The following is a 21,393-nucleotide window of genomic DNA, read 5'->3' as shown; positions in this document are numbered from 1 at the left end:
TCTACCAGCGTAGCTCCGTGTCCTGCCTCCAGCAAGTTACTTATCTCCTTAGTGGCTCCAGAGGAGGTCGTCAAGCTGCAACCTGATTGACAGGCTAGCCTTCGCAAGTCGACACCAGATTATGTGACTACCACACTTGGCTAGGAAGGGGTTGCTTACCTGAACAGACGACTATAATATATTCAGGGAAGACAAGGTAATTTCTCCAACTAAGTTTGAGATTTTTATCTATCTCTGTGGGACAAACAGTTAGTGCTTGGCTGTTAACTGAAAAGGTATCTGAAACAACGGTGGTTCAAATGCACTCAGTGGTGCCGTGGAAGAAACACCTGAGGATCTAAGTCTGTGGAGTCACAGTCATTGAAAACCCCCTGGCACAGTTTGACTCTGAAACATGCTGGATCACCACGAATCAAAACTTCCTGGATGGCAACACTTTCCCCCATCAGAGATGGTTAAATGGATGCTGAGCCTGCAAAATTCTACAAATGCTCACTTGACAAGCAGCCTTTGCTGTAACAATACATAGAGGGAGGTATTCTTCCTACCTCCCTGATATCTATCTATCTATCTATCTATCTATCTATCTATCTATCTATCTATCTATCTACCTATCTATCTATCAACACACACGTGTATATATATATGTATACATACACACACATATATATTATACAATCTATTATACATATATTCTGGAGTTAAAAAGTGATTTTATTGCTCAAGTACATACACAAATTTTTGCACCCAGGGCAGAGGCTGTAGATAATTCATACTTCCAATTAGGAGGGAGAACTCTCTCTGTTTTGTAGTATCGAGTCAATTTGGGATTTAGGGATTTTCAGGATTCTATTGCTTGTTACAAAACGCACCGGTGCCATGCCAATGTGAGTCTCTTAGGATCACACTGACCTGGGAAGGAGTCAGGCCCTTCTTGGCCTGATCTGCTCCTTCACGTCATCACAGGACCTCAACTTCAGCCAGGTGGGGATGCTGTGATGCTCGGGCAGAGCCAACCAGGACAGGCCTTTCCTGGAGCATGCATGGCACCATACTCACGAGGGTAGCAGTCATTGAAAAGGCCTCCCAGCTCTTTTGTACTTCTCTTATTCTTCTTATCATCCCTGCAAGGTAAACAGGTGTATAAAGAACATCAGAAAGGTGAGAAATCTTGACCAAGTCCCCGCAGCTAGATATTAAATCCTTTGTCACTGGGTGGACTTTAACTCCTGGAGACCCACGTCTATCAGAGTACTGCTGTGCTCCACAGGCTTTCAGTAGCCGAGGTTGAACTTTTCACAAACAGAACTTTCTCCTCTCAGAGTTTAGGGGGCTTATGTAGGGTGCCAGCTCCAGGGAGGGGCTTTCTCCCTCTGCTAGCTCTGGAGGAAGGTCAGCAGCAGTCTTCCTGTGGATCTTAGAGCTTCTCAGCCCAAGGACCCCAGGCCAAAGGATACAGTCAACTTCTGGCTCTTCTTTCTTGCTGCTAGTAGGTTTCGCTGATATAATCTTGCTTAATCTCTTTATGTCTCAAAAGTCAACCAAATCCTGGAGATTATATCCTTCCTTATTAACATCATAGAAAACCAAACTCACTGCCATCGATTGATTCAGAGCCATAGCCCTGAGAGCATAGTGGTTACACATTGAGCTGCTATCTGCAAAGTCAGTAATTCAAAGCAGTCACTCCATGGGAGAAAAATGAAGCTTTCTGCTCTAGAAAAGAGTTACAGTTTTAGAAACTCACAGCGGGTAGTCTGCCCTGTCCTAAGGGGGTCCCTATGGGTCGGAATGGATATCATAGACATGAGGATGTAAAACAGATTGTCTAATGGAGGACAGCTCCATACTATGAGGACCATGGCCCAGCCAAGTTGACACATAGATAGGACAGGGACACAATTCAATCTCATACCGAGACCAAAAGAAAACGAACTCTCTCTGGGGATAGTGGTATTCAGGGACCTTATTGTCAGTGGCTACTCTTTCAAAAGTAGATAACCAGGCCTTGCTCTGAAGCACGTCTAAATGGGCTCAATCCTACAACTTTTGACTAGAAGCTGAGTGCACTGACCTTGTGCTTCAGCAAGGGAGTCTCAGCTGCATGTAAGCGGAAGCAAAACTCAGAGATCCACCTCCTCTGCTCCTTCCATACATGTCCAAGTAAACTTTTCCCAAAAGCAGGACACCTGAAGCTGGAGTTTCCTCTAATAAGGATTTACTCCCTGGAGCAGCAAAGCCACTGTGCGAACTCCCTATGAGAGAGAAAGGAGAAGCTGATTAAAAGCTTGCACTAGTGGAGAGATGGACTGTAGCGCAAGCTGTCTTGGTGGGACTTGTTTCAGAACACACAGGGTTTATCTAAAGTGCACTCTGAAGCCATCAGGTACCTTCCCAGGTGCTTCCCATCACTCAAACCTCCGAGAAACACAAGAGATGAATGTCCATGACAACAATCAGGAGGGTGGGTTGGAAAGGGGGAACCGATTACAAGGATCTACATGTGACCTCCCTGGGGGATGGACAACAGAAAAGGGGGTGGAGGGAGACGTCAGACAGGGAAAGATATAACAAAATAATAATTTAGAAATTATCAAGGGTTCATGAGGGAGGGGTGAGCGGGGAGGGAGGGGGGAAATGAGGAGCTGATGCTAGGGGCTTAGGTGAAGAGCAAATGTTTTGAGAATGTTGAGGGCACTGAATGTACAAATGTGCTTTATACTATTGATGTATGTATGGATTGTGATAAGAATTGTATGAGTCCCCAATAAAATGATAAAAAGAACAATCAGAAAAAAACACTAAGAGTAACATTTACAATGTACACACAATCTCCTCAGATGGTTAAATGTCCTATGAGCAGAGTTGTCCAGACGCCCTCCAGGCCAAATCATCCAGTCACATGCATCTGCCTGTGAGCAGTACAGAAAGTTATGAGAATTCCACAGGCAAAGGAACAAGGCAAGGGTGTCATGGGTCAGGCTCACTGCAAACAGGGAGCTCATCTGGGTTACACTGGGGCTAAGACTTAACGGCTATGTTAGAGGAAGGGAAGGTGACAGGGCAGAGGCAGTCTGGGACTAAGACTCCTGCCTTTTGAATCCTTTTGTGACTTGAAGGATACTCCCTGTGATTCTCTGCTGTGTGCCCCATGGGCCCCAAAGTCAATGCTGTGGCAGCTTTTGTTTATCCCCCAGAGTAACAATCTCCAACCGCTGGAGTCTGTTTCAGCATTTTCTCTGTAAGGACTCTCCCCTAGGCTTCAGATATGGAATTGGCCTAAAGATGATTCCCTACAGTGACTTTAATAAATTCTATATTTACATAGTAGAAACATTTTTTTGTGAATTTGCCTCCTTTTTTCGTAGCTCTTGTTGTGCTTTTGCCAGCAAGTGCATACAAACCTTTGGGCCCGGGAAACAGTGCATGAGTGGGTGCAGAAACACAGGCAAAGACACAACAACAAACAACAACAAAAGAAGAAAACCAAAATAATTGAACCAGCCTTCATTTCCAAACCCAAATCCCCTTGCCTGCCAGCATTTTAAAAAAAGTGTTTGTTGTGGAGTTGAGAATGCCCACAGCAAAACGTATACCAATTTAACAGCTTCTCTGTGTACCCAGAGTCTCAGTGACACAGTCTCTGCTTCGAGTTCTGTAGTCATTCTCACTCCCCTTTTCTGAATTGTGCTTCCCATATTCACATAATCTCATTGCCCCCCTATTTCTGTTTAGATTTGAAAGTCCCAATATTGAGACCTTTTCTGAAGGAATAGGGACTCAACTTACTCTTCCAGAAAAATAGACAAATCTCTATGTGAATGAAGCAGTGGTTTTGAAGATTCTAAATGGAAAGCAATAAAAGACAGTGATGCCTGAGCAACGAGACCCCAAGGAGGCAAGTCCTACGCGTGCCCGGTTTCATGACTCAAGAGAGTCTCCAGGCTGTCACGAGGGAAGGAGAACCCAGACGAAGGCTTCAGGACCCGGTGAGCTGGGGAGATAGCGCCGAGCATCTTGGGAAACCAAAGCAGCTAGAGCATGCTGAAGGGAGTGCGTGAGAGGAAAGACCTGCACAGAGAGAAGCCCGGAGATTCGCAGAGGGTTCCTTGTGAGCATTTAGCAGAGAACTGATCAGGGCTTGAATGTTAGACAATTGGCAGATGCCACGAGGGGAAAACTCCCACAAAGTTGACAGGGAAGAGACATTGATGTTCTTACAGGATCAGTGCCCATTACCACCAGCGAGACTAGAAAAGTTCATGATTTTACAGGGATTTCGGCAGAGTGCTTCAGGAGTGGAGTTTAATTCGCTCCAGATGAAACACTGCTCTGGTTCCAGATATAGGAATATAGAAAGATCCAGCACCCAACAAGGCAAAATTCACAATGCACACATCCAAGAAAAAATGATCAGATAAACAGTTGTAAAATTATGATCTATAATAAAATTTGAAACTCACTGCTATCATGTCCATTCTGACTCATAGCGACCCTATGGTGACGAGTAGACCCACCCCTGCGGACTTCCAAGACGGGAGCAGAAAGCGCCTCCTGCTCCTGCAGAGAGTCCGGTGGTTTCAAGCTGCTCACTGTGAGGTTAGCAAGCCGACTTGTAACCACTGTGTGATTGTCAGGGCGCCACGGGAGGGGGTGGGAATCAATGAAGGAACTGACACAGAGGTTACAGTCAACAGAGAAGAACATTGAAACAGTTGTTGAAACATTGAAACAGTTGTTAAAATGATTTTCCATTCCTGTCGACACCTAGAAGATGTAAAACGGATGCAAATTTAATTTCTGGGAGTGGAAATTACAATGTGTGAGATGAAAGCTATGCTGGATGGAATTAGCAACCAAGAAGATACTGTAGAAGAAAAAAGTAGTGGACTTGAAGCTCTAGCAATAGAAATTATCCCAAAGGAGGCAGAGAGAAAAGAGAATGGGCACCAGTGGGTTGTGGCTCAGTCTGAAGCAGCCTAATATATGTGTAACTGGGCTCACTGAAGGACACACGTAGTGGGAGGAAGGACCAATATCTGAGGACATAAAACCCAAACAATTCCAAATACAATGTGAAGTATAAAGCCACAGATCCAATTTGCTCAACGAATCTTAAGCACAGTCAGGGCTTGAAGAAAACCACACCAAAGCATATCATAATCAAATTGCTGAAAATCAGCAATAACAAAAGTAAATCTTAAAGACAACAAATGACATGGTGTGTCCACAAGGATGGATATAAGGATGCCAGCAGATATCTCCTGGGAGGCTTGTAAGTAAGATGACAGTGGACCAACATTTTAAAGCAATGAAAGGGGAAATGGAAAACTGTGCAGCTAGAATGTCACCCCAGCCACAAAAGAGGAAGACGCTTTCAGAGTGAAGGGGAAACGCACATCGATTAAGCCCCTGGTGAAGCCCCCCTGACCATGGACCAGGGATGTGAATAGTCTGGCCAGCATGCACAATGCCTTGGAAAGCGGATTGTTGTAGATGCAGTTAGGGTAAAATTTAGCACCCTGTTATGTCATCTCCCTTATGACCTATTTGAGTTTGTTCTAGTTTTTATTATTTACTGCTTCCTTTCCTACTGAAGTTTTTTTATCTCTTTTACTATGTTATTGTTGTTAGTTAAAAAATGTTTTTCTGTATATGAGATCCAAGGAAGGTAAATCGATAGAGTCAATAACTGGATTCATGGCTCCTTGGGGGTGTGAAAGGAGAGGTTAGTGAGAGTTATGGTCTTGGAAACCCACAAGGTTGTTCCAAGTCAGAATGGACTCGATGCCTGTGAGTTTGGGTTTGTGGTTTTAGACTCAATCCTTAAATAAGGGAGATTTTCAAAGGGTTGTCTCAGAATCTCTTCTATAGGTGGTGCTAACTCCTTCCATTGTTTGCATTCCCCATAAGGACCGTAGGAGTTAAATGACTTTATGTCAACTTGAAGGTATATGGAAGTATAGGGGTGGAACCCCACCTGTCAATCAGGTCACATCCTGATGATGTCTCTTTGGGTGTGTGGCCTTCTTATAAGCAGAGGGTACTGGGAACCTCTCTCTCTCTGCCCCTTTGTCTTGCTGCTGACACTAGTGGCTGTTGCTTCCCTGCCATGCTTCCACTGACTACGGCTCCACGGGACTCTGAGCCCACCAGTCTGTGATCTTTCTGCTTCCTGTGTCACATTTCTGGCACAGGCATCCGACTCTCTTAGTCTCAAGAAGGACTTGTGGACTTGAGTTGTACTGGGCTGGTATGCCTTCTTGTTATATAATTACTTCTTGATATAAGGTTCTTTCTTATACATAAAAAAGGAAGAAATTTTTTAAAAACTTATGGTGGAGATGACTGTACAACTCTTCTTGGTGTGACTGAATTGTAGAGTAAATGCCAACGAAACTTTAAAAAGTGAAGGCAACACTAGAATTTGTCAGACATACAAAATCTAAAAGAAAAAGAAAATCTCATCAGCAGACCTATACCACAAAAATCTTAAAGAGAGTCCTTCAATCGAGGAGTCTATTAAGTCCACACAGAAGAAGCTCACCGCCTGTGTGACAATAACAAAATCAAAATATGTTAAATGGAAAAGTATTAGAGCTTAAATTGTGAACACAATTTGTAGAAGGCTATGGAGGACAATGGGAACCCCAAATCCATCTGCAGAGCATAGAGTCAGATTAAGCCTCAGGCAGATCCCCTCTAGCCACAGGCAACAGTCTTATACACTTTTACTATCAGATAGAGATTATTGTAAACTTGATCATGGTGGATCAAACCATGGTACACTCTGATACTCGGTCAGTTGACCTCTCTCTTGACCCAACCTGAACTTACTCTAGGCTCAAGTATTTCTCACTTGTAACCTGATGGAAATTTCTTCTCTGGCTTTAAAAATATTGATGGTGGACTTTTCATTCTTATTATTTATTTGTATTTTTTATCTTTATATTAGTGTTTTCTTCTTGCCATTTTAAAAATTGTTTCTGTCAAGTTTCTCCGTTTGTGAAGCACAGAAGGAGGGGATGCATAGAGACAATAACTGATGCAACAATGTTTTGTCAGGGATGTGGAGGCAGGGTGGGGGGTGAGGGGCTTTGGGGAACAAACAATGAATGTGGGAGGGGAGAGGGAACATTAGAACCGACTGTGATGATGTGCATACAACGTTTAAAAAAGCGATTACCCCATGGAAGTGTATGATATGTGAATATAATATTAAGAAAATTACTGAAGCAGAAACCAAACCTGACCAGTGGTTACCACAGGTGAAGGCAGAAGAGCTGTTGCCTAGGCGACATTGAGTTTATGTTAATGGTGATGGTATAATTTGGAAAAGGATATCAATCGTCCTCATACAACACAAAGCATATAATAATGGCACTGAATTATACATGTCGAAGCTCTTGAATTGAAGAATATTTTGTTGTGTATATTTTTCCACAATTAAAAAATTACATGAATAAAAATGAGTACAAGGAAAAATGTTCTAGAATTTTTTATTTGATTGGATTATTGAATTGTATCACGTGTGGATGAAATTTGAATAAACCTATTTTTAAAAAAAGATAGTCCTTCCGACAGAAATATAATGTCAAATGGAAATATGAATCATAAAGCAATGAAGAGCATCAGAAATGGTAATTGTATAGGTAAATATATTTTTGCTACTTCTATTTTTTCTTATTTTTAAGTCTCTTAAAAATAGCAATGTCTTGTAAGATTGATGGCACAGGTAGACGTAAAATATTTGACAGCATAGTGGGAGGGGAGGAAAGGAAAAATAATGTAGTAAGGTTCTTAACTTTATATGAAACTATATAATATCACTTGCAGGTAGATGAGAAAAACATATTATATATGTACATATAATATAACGATATACAATATAATCCCTAAAGCAACCTCTTGAGGAGCTACCACCCTTCTGTCCGTGGAGGCTTCTGTTTCGCTATGACATTGAACAGATTTCAACAGAGCTTTTGGAATAAGTCAGGGTAGAAAGAAACACCTGGCTGCCTAAAAGCCAATGAAAACCCTACGGCTCATAATGATTTGACCCACACTTGTCCATAGGGATGGTGCCGGGCTGGGCAGAGCTTTGTTCTATTGTTCAGGGGTCTGAGTTGATGTGGCCAATCCACAACCAGAACCACAATCACAGAAAAAACGATACGAAGAACAGGAAGAATGACAGAAATTCAGGCAGCTAAGGTGATAAAGTAGAATCAGAGTAGCTACCCGGTGAAAAGAAGGCAAGAGAAGGGAGAGGAAAAGGAACAAGATCAGATGCAACGAAGAGACAGTAAGTTTGGCCATTGAACTGCTTTTCAACTCCTAGTGGAAGCGATGCCCGTTGGGCTTTCATTTTTAATAGCACTGAGTTTGAAAGAAGAATAATGAGGACCCCTGGCGGTGGTGTGGTTTACACGCTGAGCTCCGAACTGCAGTCCAGCAGTTCAACCCCCCAGCCCCCGCCCAGCCACTCTGCTGGAGCAAAGAGTTGCAGTCTTGGGAATGCACAGGGGCAGCTCTCCCCTGACCTCTGTCTATGAGTCAGAAACAGCCAGATGGCAACGGGTCCAGTTGATAAGGAGGGAGAGGGAAATGCAACCTGAGATTAAGCAGTTTTGAGAGATTTATTGTCTGAATGTACTTGGTCCAGGTCAGTCAAGCTCTATCTCTTTTCACTAGCAATAAGAGCACCCCTTTGGGGCACAAAACAAAACACCTCCCCCAATAAATAAAAACCTACCTAGCAACTGTAATATTCCCAACGCCTACTAAATATATCATTTGTTTTGCTTGACAGTTCACTTGTTTTATTTATTCTTTTATGAGATTAGGCTCTCCATTTGATTACGTGGTGCCTTCTGTATTCATTTACTTTTACAAGCTCCAAATAAAAATTTGTTGAAAAGCATCATTTTTAGCCTCCTCCTCCTCCTAGCAGTGCATAAATCACAGTAGAGCTCCAAAGACATGGCAATTTGAGAACAAAGAGGCCTTTGTGGTGGAGTTTACAATCCCAGCATGATCTAATGCTAATACCAGCCTGCTTTATTTCTGTGCTCTTGATGTTTGTGGGGGAGATTTTTATATAGCCAAATGGAAGGCTTTGTTTCACCTTGGCTTTGAAAGAAAGAGAGAAAGATAGGGGGGAACAAACCCCAAAGCTCTAGCCAACCTGTAAAGTCCTCTGAAATTCCCACTCTGGGCAAAGTGCAAAAAGCCCGGGATACAGGCGGCAGCATTTTCTTCCCTGTCCCCTCAGTGATGAGGTTAGAAAACCACTAAGCCCAGTCTGCTAGGAAGGGGTCTCAGGTGTCTGCCTTTGAGTTATAGAATCCAAGAGAAACTGCCCACCCCTTCTGCTTTCTTGATGACTGGGAACACTATTGTCATCCTGGGGTTCTGGGATGGACACTCTGTGGGAGTAAAGCGCCTCATCTTTCTCTGAGGAGCAGCGGGTGGTTAGCGGCCCAACGCGTCCCCACTACGCTACAGGGCTGCTACCATTTTATTTTGCCTCGTTGGGTTTCTGCGCCATTTTTTTGGTATCGACTCCGAAGAAGTGCCTTGGTGAGGCGCTGGGCTGAGCAGATGGAAATCACCAGCAGCTCTGCAGAATCCCACAGGGGCAGGGCCAGGGGCAGCGCGACCTTCTCCTACAGCGTTCCTGCGGGTTGGAATGGACTAAATGGCAGAGTTTGGCTTTGAGTTCTAGGTTAAGAAGGAGCCCAGACAATTGGACATGCCCTCATAGAGCACCGATGAAACATACAACTTTTCTCTAGTTCAGTGGGTCTCAACCTGCCTAATGCCGTGGTCCTTTAATACAGTTCCTCATGTTGTGGTGACCCCCCCCCAACCATATGTTCGTTGCTACTTCATAGCTGTAATTTTGCTACTGTTATGAATCAGGAGACTCCTGTAAAAGGGCCTTTTGAACCCCAAAGGGGTCGCGACCCACAGGTTGAGAACTGCTGCTCTAGTTCCTTAATGCTCTCCCGTCCCATCATCAAGACCTCAACTCTACCTTACAAATCGGATTAGACCAGACCATGCACACTGCTACAGATAAGAGCCTGCAACACAGGGAATCCAGGATAGATAAACCCCTCAGGGCCAACAAGGAGAGTAGAGATACCAGGAGGATAGGGGAGGGTGGGGTGAGAACTGATCACAAGGATCAACATATGACCCCATCCCAGGGGGACAAACAACAGAAAAGTGGGTTAAGGGCAAAATATGACAATGTAAGATATGAAAATAATAATCTATAATTTATCAAGGGTTTATGAGGAAGGGTGAGTGGGGGAGGGAAGGGGAAAATGAGGAGCTGATATCAAGGGCTCAAGTAGAAAGAAAATGCTTTAAAAATGATGATGGCAGCATATGTACAGATGTGCTTGACACAATGGATGGATGTATGGATTGTGATAGGAGTTGTAAGAGCCCCCAATAAAAGTATTTAATTAAAAAAAGAAGGAGCCCAAGTAGCGCAGCTGATTAAGCAGCATGGATGCTACAAGACTGGGGGTTCTTCTCAGGAGACAGGTGAGGCTGTGTAAACACATAAAAGTTTGCCTTCCTGGAAGCTCTTTGGAGCTGCTGTACTCTGTCTGTTCTACAGGGCAGTGCCCTCCGAGTTGACTAGATGGCAGTGGGCATTTGATCTCTTGGAAAAATGGCAGAAATTGACTCAGGGAAGGGACATACTTCTTCACTCTGGTTAAAATGGCATATGTGTCCCTTTGATTCCCTGGGCCTCACAGGCAAATGAGCCAAAACAGAAAGATGAAAGTCCCTCCCACTCCTTGCTGAAGACTGGATTCTGACTCAGAGAGATTTTAGGGATTTTTCATGGAGAGAGAGGGAAAGAGAAAGCGAAGAGATGTATGGAGCAGCTTCCAAAGCTTGAGAGAATGAAAAATATTAAGAACTCTGTTACTAAAGGTAGTGCCATATACCTTTTGGTTAGTAGTTAAACAGTTTTATAAAACACATTTAATATATATTCAATAAATCTATTTCTGATCAAATATGCATTCTTCTAAAATGTGTGAATTTCTTATGGAAGGAAAGATCAAATTCCTCATCAAATGAAATGAGGAAGTTCATTTCTTTTAAGGGGTCACAGCTGTACACAGCGGAGGCCCTGAAGTTCTGGCCCCTTGGCTGTGGTTGGCGGGTCCCTCACTACTTTCTTTAATGGAGGACAGCCGTGTTGCCACTGCCACAGCGCTGGGACCTCCTGGGAATTGAGGCGCTTCGTCAAGGGCAGGCCTTCCATAGCTATTTTAGCCCTGGCTCATCCTCAACCTCCTCTTAAGGGAGTTCTTACGTTCTCTGGGGTTTCTGCTCTGGGTGTTGGAGGAGAGAGATGGTGTCTACTTTCCTCCCAAGGGAAGCTTGTCTCCCCCAGGTCAATCCCCTTTTGCCTGTAAGTCAGAGGACCCTGCCGGGTCCTGCTTTCAAGAGCGAAGGATGAGTCTCCCCTCACTGTGTGGCTCTGAGTAACCTCAGAGGAAATATTTGGGGTGTGAGGTGGGAGGAAGGTAGGGAGGAAGCGGTTCAGCTCACACCTGAAACGAGGTGTCCTGGGGCTTTTAATCTGAGAAGGATGAAATTACATCAAGAGGTTCAGGGACTGACGGCTAGAAGGAGAATGATCTAGAAACACGATGTGAGCTTGACTGAAGGCGCTCTCAGAAGGTGGCTCCGTGAGCCTGGGAGGTGGAAATTGCATTTGCGACCAGCCTGTGTCAGTGGCGGCTGTGGGAGCTGAACTGCACACACCAGGCAGCCGCCCTTTCATGAAAACCGAGGGGCTGGTGCCACTGAACAGTTGGAAAGGGTTATTATTATTTAGAAGCAGGATTCTTACAAAGAAATTGCTAGTGTTTGACGAGATGCCCCCTGGTTCTCACGGAGGTAAGTCCATTCGTTTTCTAATGAGCCCTGGGGGTTCTGCCTCAGCGGGACTCAGTTGGTCTCAGGCTGGGCCCCAAACTTGTGCAATCACCATTTTGCTTCCTTCCTAGCACCAACCCTACCAAGATCACCCCATCTCCTTGCAAACTTAAAAGCCACCCTCTCCAGTCATCACCATTTTACTGAGGCAGAAATGGGGTTCAGAGAGGGAAGAGGGAGCAGACTGGGGAGCGCGCAGGTCTAGCCTGCCCGTGCTGGCTGGGGACCCGGCAGGTTGGCTGCAGCACGTCTTTCCCATCTCTTGTGTAGGTCACTGAGTCGCCGGGAATGGCTTGGTGGGAGCAGCGGGTAAGGGCTCAGATGAAACGGTTTTTTCCACGTCGTTCTCGCCTTTATTTTAGATCGGTAGGCAATTAGTTTTTTGGCTCTGAGTTGCGGGGAAGCACAAAGTGAGGGTGGAAAGAGGTCATCGGTGAGAGTCAGGTAGCCTGCACCCGCCTTAGCTGCGTAACTTCAGCACGCCTGCCACCTTTCTGAGCTGGGATGCGCCTGGACACAGAGGCCGCTCAGGAAATGCCACTTCGCTCAGCCTGCATTTCGCCAAGCCTACGCCTCGCTCTGCCACCCAGCGCTTGACACGCTCACGAGAAATAACGGACCGATACATGCAGGGACAGCAAAAGGCACAGTTCAGCCGGGTCAGTTTTAAGGGGGTATTTCAGGCAGAGGAGTTCGATGTGAGAAAGCTTCTGCCCCCACATCCTCCTTCGCCAGGTTCTGGGGCGCCATTCCGCCTGGGCGCACTGGGTCCCCGCAAGGGCGCAGCCCAGGTTCGTGGAGCCGTAGTGATCGGCAGAGGGCGCTCCGGGCCCGCGAGAGCGCGCGGCTCGGGTTGGGGCACTCGTGGGGCACGGGGCGCAGGCGGCAGTCCCGGGTTGTCCGCAGCCGGAACGCGCCCGCCAGCCCAGCGGAGCGCGAAGTCGGCGCCCTTGGGGCGCAGCAGGGCGCAGGAATAGCCAGCGCCCTGCGCAGAGCCGTACGCGCGCGCGGTGAGGACGAGCTCCCGCCAGATCCGTTTCACCGGAGTTTGGGGCACTTGGAGGTGGTAAGGTGGGAGAAGGAGCCGCTGTTGACGTGGTTAGTGTGTATGGAAGGATGGGAAGGGTCCTTACTAGCGCAGGGCTTTGTGTAGGGGTTGGGGTGTCGCCAAGAGGCTCTGGTGTCGAGGCGGGTCTGTGCACACTGGGGACTCCTAACTTGGGGTCGCAGCCTCGGGATTTGCCTCGCGGTCCCTGTCACCGGCCATCTGGACACCTGGAGGTTGGTGGGTCAGCCTAGGAAGGGCGATCGCTCATCTGGGCGTCCCGGACCCGGTGCGCCCACAGCACCTTCCGAGGATCCACGTGCAGCAGCAACTCTGCCTGTCAGGAGCTGCCCGCCCCCAGGACAGGGGAGGGGACGCGGGGGCGGTGGGCTGTGCCCCGCAGGACACCCCCCCCCCCATCCCTCCAGGGGCCTGATCGTCCTTCGGTGCCAGCTCGGCTCTCTGCCGCGAGTCCCCTAGGCTCTTGGAGGTGGCTTAAGGGCAGTGCTGCGGGAGGTGAGGGGTTCTGGTCCTTGGGGGCAGCAAGGGCCCGCTAGCTGAGCGTGGGGGCACTAGGCTGAGAGGAAAGAAATGTCGCCTAAGTGCACAGTCCTGGGGCTGCCCACCCCTAGGTAAACGCTGGGCGCCCGGGTCAGGCTCCCTTGGAGGCAGCGGAGCAGCGGAGCGGCGCTGGCTCTTTGGGGCCCTAGAGCGGGTTCCTTTCCCCAAACCCGACCTAGGGATTTTTGAGCCTGGCGAGCCCAGCCCGCTGAGTGCGCTGAGTGCGGTGGTGGCGGGCAAAACCCTTGCGTACTTCTCTGGCGTGTGGAGCCGTGGAGCGTTGCCCAGTTCCGGTTCTGAGCCCCAGGGGCTTTGAGGGAGGCGATCTAAGGCAAGGTAGGTGACTGGGAGGTCTTGTCCGTTCAAGGTTGGGTTGGGATTGAATGGAGCCCTGACTGGATCTACTCATGTCTTAGTGAAAGTCTGCGTATCTTTCCTTTTTGTGCTTTTAGGGCCTTTGGAGAGCTGCTGAGGATCTAGGGGCTTGGAGGGGCACAGTATGTGTTTTCTCACCTTACTTGAGGAGAGCTCTAGGACCCCACAACCGGCAACAGCTCTGAAGTGTGACTGCAATCGACTAGCTCGGCAGAGGCCCCTGAGTCTCTGGATTGATAGTTTGGAATATGCCACAAGGTGAGAGGCCAGCTGGTCTCCACGACAGGGACCCAGAGCACGGCAACTGTGGGAAGCAAGAGGGACTGTCCACGAGGCTGACGGGGGATGCCAAGATGAGGCTCCTGCCCCACCATTCTTGCACCCCGCTGACGAAGGCTGGTGACGTCCTGCCCTGGGGGAGCAGGGTGCGTTGATGTGAAAGGGGCTGCCTGGCCAGAGAGGACTCCTGGAGGCAGACTGACCTGTGATCCCTGCTTCGAGGCTTCCGGCACGTCGGAGCCCCTGATGGGCCATCCCACAGCATGATGAGGACGCTGAACACCTCGGCCATGGACGGGTCTGGGCTGGTGGTGGAGCGTGCCTTCTCCTTCCGCATCCTCACTGCCTGCTTCCTGTCCCTGCTCATCCTGTCCACACTGCTGGGCAACACATTGGTCTGTGCCGCCGTCATCAAGTTCCGACACCTGCGGTCCAAGGTAACCAACTTCTTCGTCATCTCCTTGGCCGTGTCAGATCTCTTGGTGGCTGTCTTGGTCATGCCCTGGAAGGCAGTGGCAGAGATCGCTGGCTTCTGGCCCTTTGGGTCCTTCTGCAACATCTGGGTGGCCTTTGACATCATGTGCTCCACGGCGTCAATCCTTAATCTCTGCGTGATCAGCGTGGACCGGTACTGGGCCATCTCCAGCCCCTTCAGGTACGAGCGCAAGATGACTCCGAAGGCAGCCTTTATTCTGATCAGCGTGGCATGGACCCTGTCTGTGTTCATCTCTTTCATCCCTGTGCAGCTGAGCTGGCACAAGGCGAAGTCCTCGAGCCCCTCCGACGGGAACGCCACGTCCCTGGAGGAGACCACGGACAACTGCGACTCTAGCTTGAGCAGGACGTACGCCATCTCGTCGTCCCTCATCAGCTTTTACATCCCCGTGGCCATCATGATCGTCACCTACACCAGGATCTACCGGATCGCTCAGAAACAAATCCGGCGCATCTCGGCCTTGGAGAGGGCGGCAGTCCACGCCAAGAATTGCCAGACCACCACGGGCAATGGAAACGCAGCCGAGGGCTCCCAACCTGAAAGTTCCTTTAAGATGTCATTCAAAAGAGAGACTAAGGTTCTGAAGACGCTGTCTGTGATCATGGGGGTGTTCGTGTGCTGCTGGCTGCCCTTTTTCATCTTGAACTGCATGGTGCCCTTCTGTGGCTCCGGAGAGACCCAGCCTTTCTGCATAGACTCTATCACCTTCGATGTGTTCGTGTGGTTTGGATGGGCGAATTCCTCCTTGAACCCCATCATCTACGCTTTCAATGCTGACTTCAGGAAGGCATTTTCCACCCTCTTGGGATGCTACCGGCTTTGCCCGGCCACCAACAATGCCATTGAGACGGTGAGCATCAATAACAATGGGGCTGCGGTGTTCTCCAGCCACCACGAGCCAAGAGGATCCATCTCCAAGGAGTGCAACCTGGTCTACCTAATCCCGCATGCCGTGGGCTCCTCGGAGGACCTGAAGAAAGAGGAGGCCTGTGGGGCAGCCAGACCCCTGGAGAAGCTATCCCCAGCCCTCTCTGTCATACTGGACTATGACACCGACGTCTCTCTCGAGAAGATCCAGCCCATCACACAAAACGGGCAGCACCCCACCTGAACTGCACAGGAATCCCACCACCCGTGCTCCCCTCCAAAAGCTCGAAGAATTTCCCCGAGGCTGGCTGTCAAGACTTTGCTGAAGTTCAGTGAGGTTTGCAGGCAAGCCTTCCTCTGCTGCTTGCCAAACACCCCCACCCCCACCCCGCCCCAGAACACAACTCTGTAAAATACAGCCCAGTGTGTTTTCTGTGTCACTCGGGGGGAATTGGACAGGGACACCTGTGATGCTAACCCTCACACAGGACGTCTTTTGAGTCCAACATTGTCTTTAGAAGCTGATTCTTATTTTAGGATTTAAAAAAAAATAATAGGGGGTTGGGTGGGTCTAAGGAATTCACAGTGAGCAGCTTCACTTAAAAAGAAGGGTTGAGTTTGCGGTGTACAAACAGGTGCTAACCCTGGCCGAGCAGAGTATTCCGATTGTAACGGTAGGTGCACGCCTTCATAATGTTTCTAAAACATAATTGAGCCTTACAGTAGGAAGAGGCGCTTTTCTTTTTTTTCCCCCCTTTCCTTTTCCCCCCCAAAGAGATGCGTGGTTGATATTGGTTTTATTTATTGTATTTTATGGCTATTTTAATTTATTATAATAAATCTATATTTATCATATTTAAGAGGACAAACTAAGGAGCTGTCAGCGACCTTAAAACCACATTTTTACCCATTTTAACTAGCACTTTATAAGCCGCTGAAACAGATACACAGCTCCTCTGAGGCTCTCGATGCTCCCGTGGAACTTGTAGAAATGCGTCCAGGTACGTTAAGAAGGGAGGCTGAGCTGCGGCGACTCCTGAAAATTCATTTCCAGGAATAAAAACAAGGCGAGAGCCGGCAAATGCTGTGAATACGCGTTTCATTTTCTAGAGAGATCATTTTTGTTTTTTAAACATAGCTTCTCTGGCATTCAGAGGTTTTTGCTGTTTTTCAAATGACAGAGGCTTTCCGAGGAGAATAATTTGCAGTTCTGTAAATATATCAAGTAAAAACCAGCTTAAGAAGAATCCAACTTCTGAGTTAAGATGTTAGGTGGTAAATAATAAGTATATGCCATGTTGTATTTATGTGAAATAATCAGCCCTCCCCATCTTTTGCTCCTGTTGGTGTCTGACAGCTTTTCTGAACCAAATGGCTGTTTAAGACCGCGGGTTTCCTTGACTCCCGTGTCACGACAGCCTCACCATGGACAAAGCTCTAAGCCTGTGTGTCCACCTCACTCGGGGGACTGTCCCACTCAGTGGGGCTACTTTTCACAGTGTTTTAATTTGAACTTAGAGTGGATTATTTGGGTCTTTAACTATGAATGGTGTATTAACTAATACATAGTGCCTCATTTTCATTGTTGAATAAGATGCTTCTATTGCTGGGGAAAAAACAGGGGCCCTTTCTGTTTGGGGGTGCTAAGCACCCTAAAGCCTCAGTACTTCTTTTGGCAAATGCTAGCCCTTTCTTTGTGCTTTGGAATCTTGTCCATGTGTCATCCCTTGGACTGTACAATGTATCAGACTCCTCCGTTACCAGATACTGGCATGTTGGGAGCAGTGCTTTGAAATGTTTGCCGAGTGTTCGTGTGGATCGGCAGTTAGTTTCACATTGGGAGGATCCTGGTCTCAAGGGAACACGGTCCTCTGAGGAAGATGCTGCATCAGGTCTGTGTGATTCATGTATTGTGAATGTTTTCTTCATCTTCTTGCCTGTATTTTGCTTTCATACATATAATAAAATTATTTTGTGAACTCCAATCGACCTTGCCTGAGCTGTGTTGCATTGATCACACACGTCTCTGAAAATTAGAATAGTTAGGCTCCAGGATAACAGGAGTGTTTTCAAATAGACGTTACTTTGTTGTTGTTGAGTGGACACTTCTCCCATGTTGTTTACCACGTGTTGCCTTTGCATATGTACATGGCATGTGTTTCTGATTCCAGCTACCTACTAGTTTATCTTATTTTGGGAAGAGACATTTCTTTCCTTCAAGGATTCCTTTCCTCTGGCTTCACAGGTACGAAAGCTTTCTCGGTGCTCTGTTTTTTCTTCTCAGAAGCTCCTGGGCTTTTAATTTGTGAAATAAAAATGGAGAGGTAAGACAGAATGTCAAAAATTGCAAAGAGAGCGTGGCTTCCTCTGGGGTGGCTGTGGACTCAGACGGTGGCCCTCCCTGTGGTGAGGCGTGCCATGCTGAAGAAAATTCAAGCAGGGATTTTTCCTGGAGACAATCAATCTACAGGCCAGCATCCAGGGCTCACCCACAGGTCCTCCTACACTGCCTTAGCGAGTGTAGTAAGCCACCCCACCCCCCACTTCATTCAGAAGCAGGAACGTGGCTGAACAGCAGGTGATGCAGTAATTAAGGGTTAAGTTTATAATTTGGAGCATCACACAACAGATGGTGTCTGGTAAAGCCATGTTTGCCTCCCTGGGCTTTGGCATGTAATGAGCATACCTAGCATGAGCGCCCACACGCATGAAGACTTTGCTTTCAGCTCCCGAACTTTCTGTTACCTTCATTCTTTGAGGTTTCATTTTGTTCTTAAATTAGATCTCCAGCGACACCAGCTCTGACGTTCAGGTTGTCATTGTGCCATCAAGGAAGCCTCCCCATCACTCTATTCCAAGGAGTGACAAACAAGTGATCTGTGTGGAAATCATACTCAATGGTTGTACAATTCAATGCTCTGTAGACAAGAATGTGCCTCAGTGTCCCAGTCTGTTGAATGTGGTGTCCATTTTTCAGAAAGGACCTTTCGGAGGATTCATTTCACAACTAGAAAAGCACGATGGTAATGTGGTTAATTCCTTTTTTAAACTTTACCTTAATAATGCCACGCACATGAAAAACACGTTTGTAAGGTAGAGCCAATTTAACAGACGTGTTCTTCCCCTCTCCATCTAGCACAGTGCCCGCCTTCTTAATCAGATAGGCCCGGCCCCTTTGTTCTCCTGTTGGTGATTGACAGCACAGGGCATCTTGAGTAAGGGAAACTGAGCACTTGGCTTCAATCCCAATGGACTTTGGGATCATTCAGGAAAGTCACTGCTTCTGGAATCTAAGCTACAACCCACTCTCTGAGCCGTGGTTGCTCTGTGTGCTATCCAGTCCATCCTAATCCATGGCTGCCCCTGTGTGTGTGCGCGAGCAGGACTGGACTCTGGGGGCGTTTCATGGGTTGATTTTTCAGACGTAGATCAGCTGGTCTTTCTCCCGAGGGGCCTCTGGGTGGACTCCAGCTCCTAACCTTTCTGTTAGCAGGGGGATGTGTTAACCATCTGCATCACCCAGAAAGTCCTCAATGAAGAGGGGTCCTCTCCCCCCTCAACCCCTACACAAACCCCAAATTGATATGTTAGCTACTTTCAGAGGCTTACTGAAGGCTCTTCACTCGGGGGTCTCTATCATGATTTTGTTCACCCCAGGCCTGCGCTGGCAGCATCTCCCCTGGGCCTTTCTACCTTGGTAGCCTGTTCATGGTTGGTCCCTAGAAAACAGGCTTTGGGTTGGACAGACGTGTGTTCACATGGCTGCTACTACTTTCAAGCTGTGTGACAGTAAACAAATACTTTTACTTCTCTGAGCTGGTTCTTCCATGTGTGAATTGGAAAAAGGCCTGCAGGTTCTGGTGAGGGAACAATGAAGCTAAGTCTGCAAGGGACTGAGCTCGGAGAGTGGGGTTCACAGATTCTTTGCAGGGTCAGGATTTTGACAATCGCCGATCCCTAATAGATACTGCGTCTGTGATACAGGATCAGCTATGCATCTGATTTCCTCATATGTCTGCTTGAAGCAAATAGACATTACTCGTCAAACACACGCAGTTTCGGATTCTCCTAGATACCGTGCCCTTTGGCTGTGGTTATGTGGTGCTCCAGAAGCAAACAGCTTTCTATATCTGCACACGAGACAATTGCCCTAATTTAGCACCAGATGCTGGCTAAACAAGTCTATCTACAATATTTTAATCTGCAAAGTCTATTTACCTTGCAGAATTTGTTCCAGGAACAATGAGTTAATGGCTAGCTCTGAGCAGCTACCTACCCTGGACATCTGAAGAGACTAACCCAGAGGATTATGAGATAGGAGCATTTTATAGATTAGATGCATCTCTATGGATTTTTTCCCATAGAGATTCCCTGTAGAGAAAACATGACAATAACTGACAGTTTACTGTACCGAGGGCAAGGGGTGGGGTGAACAGAGGAGACCTCAGAAATGTTGTGCACTGTCTACGCTATATTGCCTCTGTCATGTTAACTAACTTCCACGTAGCCTACAGAGTTAAAAAGCATTTCATTTGGGCTTCAGTCTGTTATATTACTCAAGGTTGAAGAGTTGTAATTTAAATAGTATTAGAAGCTCAAGAATAATCCCTGATTTAAAAGGGTTTAACTTTCAATCACTATGAGAAGATGCTTAAAACCAATTCGAACCAACTTTGCAATGCTCTCTATTTGATATCAAGGATGTTTACATCTCTGAACTATGGTCAAAGGGGGTTCAGCAGAGGATTAATCCACATGGGCACCCGGCAAAAGGATGTGGGGCTTCCACTGTCCTCTGTAGCCTTCTGTAAACTGGGTGTTGAGAACGTAAGCTCCGGTAATGTTCCTCCTTTGGATTTGGGTTTCATCGTGTGCAGCCACACGGGCTGCTGTTCCACATGGGCTTAGTGGACTCCTCTTGGAGATGACTCTTTTAAACAAGCCTTCAAGACCACAGACGCTACACTTTCTGACACAGACACCAGCCATCTGGTTTCCTCACCATAGGTTGCTATAGTCCCATATCCTTAGGGAGCTATTCCTGAGGGTGAGTATTGAGGAGTAGACCCATCTCATAAAAACTAATTGTTCTTAGATTGGGGTTAGAATCAAGTATGAGGCCAACCTCCATTCATATATCTGTGGTTTATGTATGTCTCTGGATCACCTTAGAGACACCATTTCCAAGAGTTCCCTTCTATTGAGTCCAGTTATCAAAATCCAACACTGTCCATGAACGATCACGTTCTATTTTCACACTTATCCTGAGAGGTGGGCATCATTAGCAGCAGCCTCATTGTACAGGTAAGAATCATTAAGGTTCAGAGAGAGCAATATAATGTGTCTGAGGCCACACAGTTGGTATGTGATAAAGCCAGATTGGAACCTAGGACTTTGTGACTTCAAAGTCTTCTTCTCTTAATGATGAGCTTATTGTGTTTACCAGGAAATAGTTGTACACAAATGAGTAGCATCTTCAAGGAGACTTTAAGTGGCTCAAGTGTTGGTGAATTTAAAAAGCACTTTGTATAATTTGGCATTTTCAACACATATCAGGAAGAAAGTTGAGGTGTTCTACTCCTGTAAAGAGTTACAATCTCAGAACCCTATAGCGGTAGCTCTATCCTGTCCTATAGGGTTGCTATGGGCCAAACTTGACTTGATGGTAGTGAGTCTGGAGTATTTTGGAAGCACATACCAAGAAGTAGACAGATTTTGTATAATGAACCCCTGTGTGCCCATTTCACTTTAAAGCATCATCAAGACTAATGTTGCTGTCCTTTGAAAAGGTTGG

At 47.0% G+C, this 21,393-nt stretch overlaps 1 protein-coding gene and 1 pseudogene across 1 annotated transcript; one reads left to right on the top strand and one right to left on the bottom strand.

Moving 5' to 3' along the window:
* Window positions 1–721: 721 nt before the first annotated feature.
* Window positions 722–11,752, bottom strand: LOC142440226 (small ribosomal subunit protein uS15 pseudogene; annotated as a pseudogene).
* Window positions 11,753–12,895: 1,143 nt separating this feature from the next.
* DRD1 (dopamine receptor D1) lies at window positions 12,896–17,548 on the top strand. The gene is made up of 2 exons (XM_075541974.1): window positions 12,896–13,918; window positions 14,035–17,548. Exon 2 carries the CDS (start codon window positions 14,500–14,502, stop codon window positions 15,841–15,843), a length of 1,344 nt encoding a protein of 447 aa, XP_075398089.1. The 5' UTR covers window positions 12,896–13,918; window positions 14,035–14,499; the 3' UTR covers window positions 15,844–17,548.
* Window positions 17,549–21,393: the final 3,845 nt, after the last annotated feature.

The sequence above is a fragment of the Tenrec ecaudatus genome, chromosome 2 (assembly GCF_050624435.1).
Source record: "Tenrec ecaudatus isolate mTenEca1 chromosome 2, mTenEca1.hap1, whole genome shotgun sequence".
Taxonomy (NCBI): Eukaryota; Metazoa; Chordata; class Mammalia; order Afrosoricida; family Tenrecidae; genus Tenrec; species Tenrec ecaudatus.
The sequence above is the reverse complement of the archived record's forward strand: the minus strand, read 5'-3'. Positions and strand labels throughout refer to the sequence as shown.

What these genes read in the sequence shown, in the direction of transcription:
- DRD1 (XM_075541974.1), top strand. Translation starts at nt 14,500, where the DNA reads ATGATGAGGACGCTGAACACCTCGGCCATGGACGGGTCTGGGCTGGTG.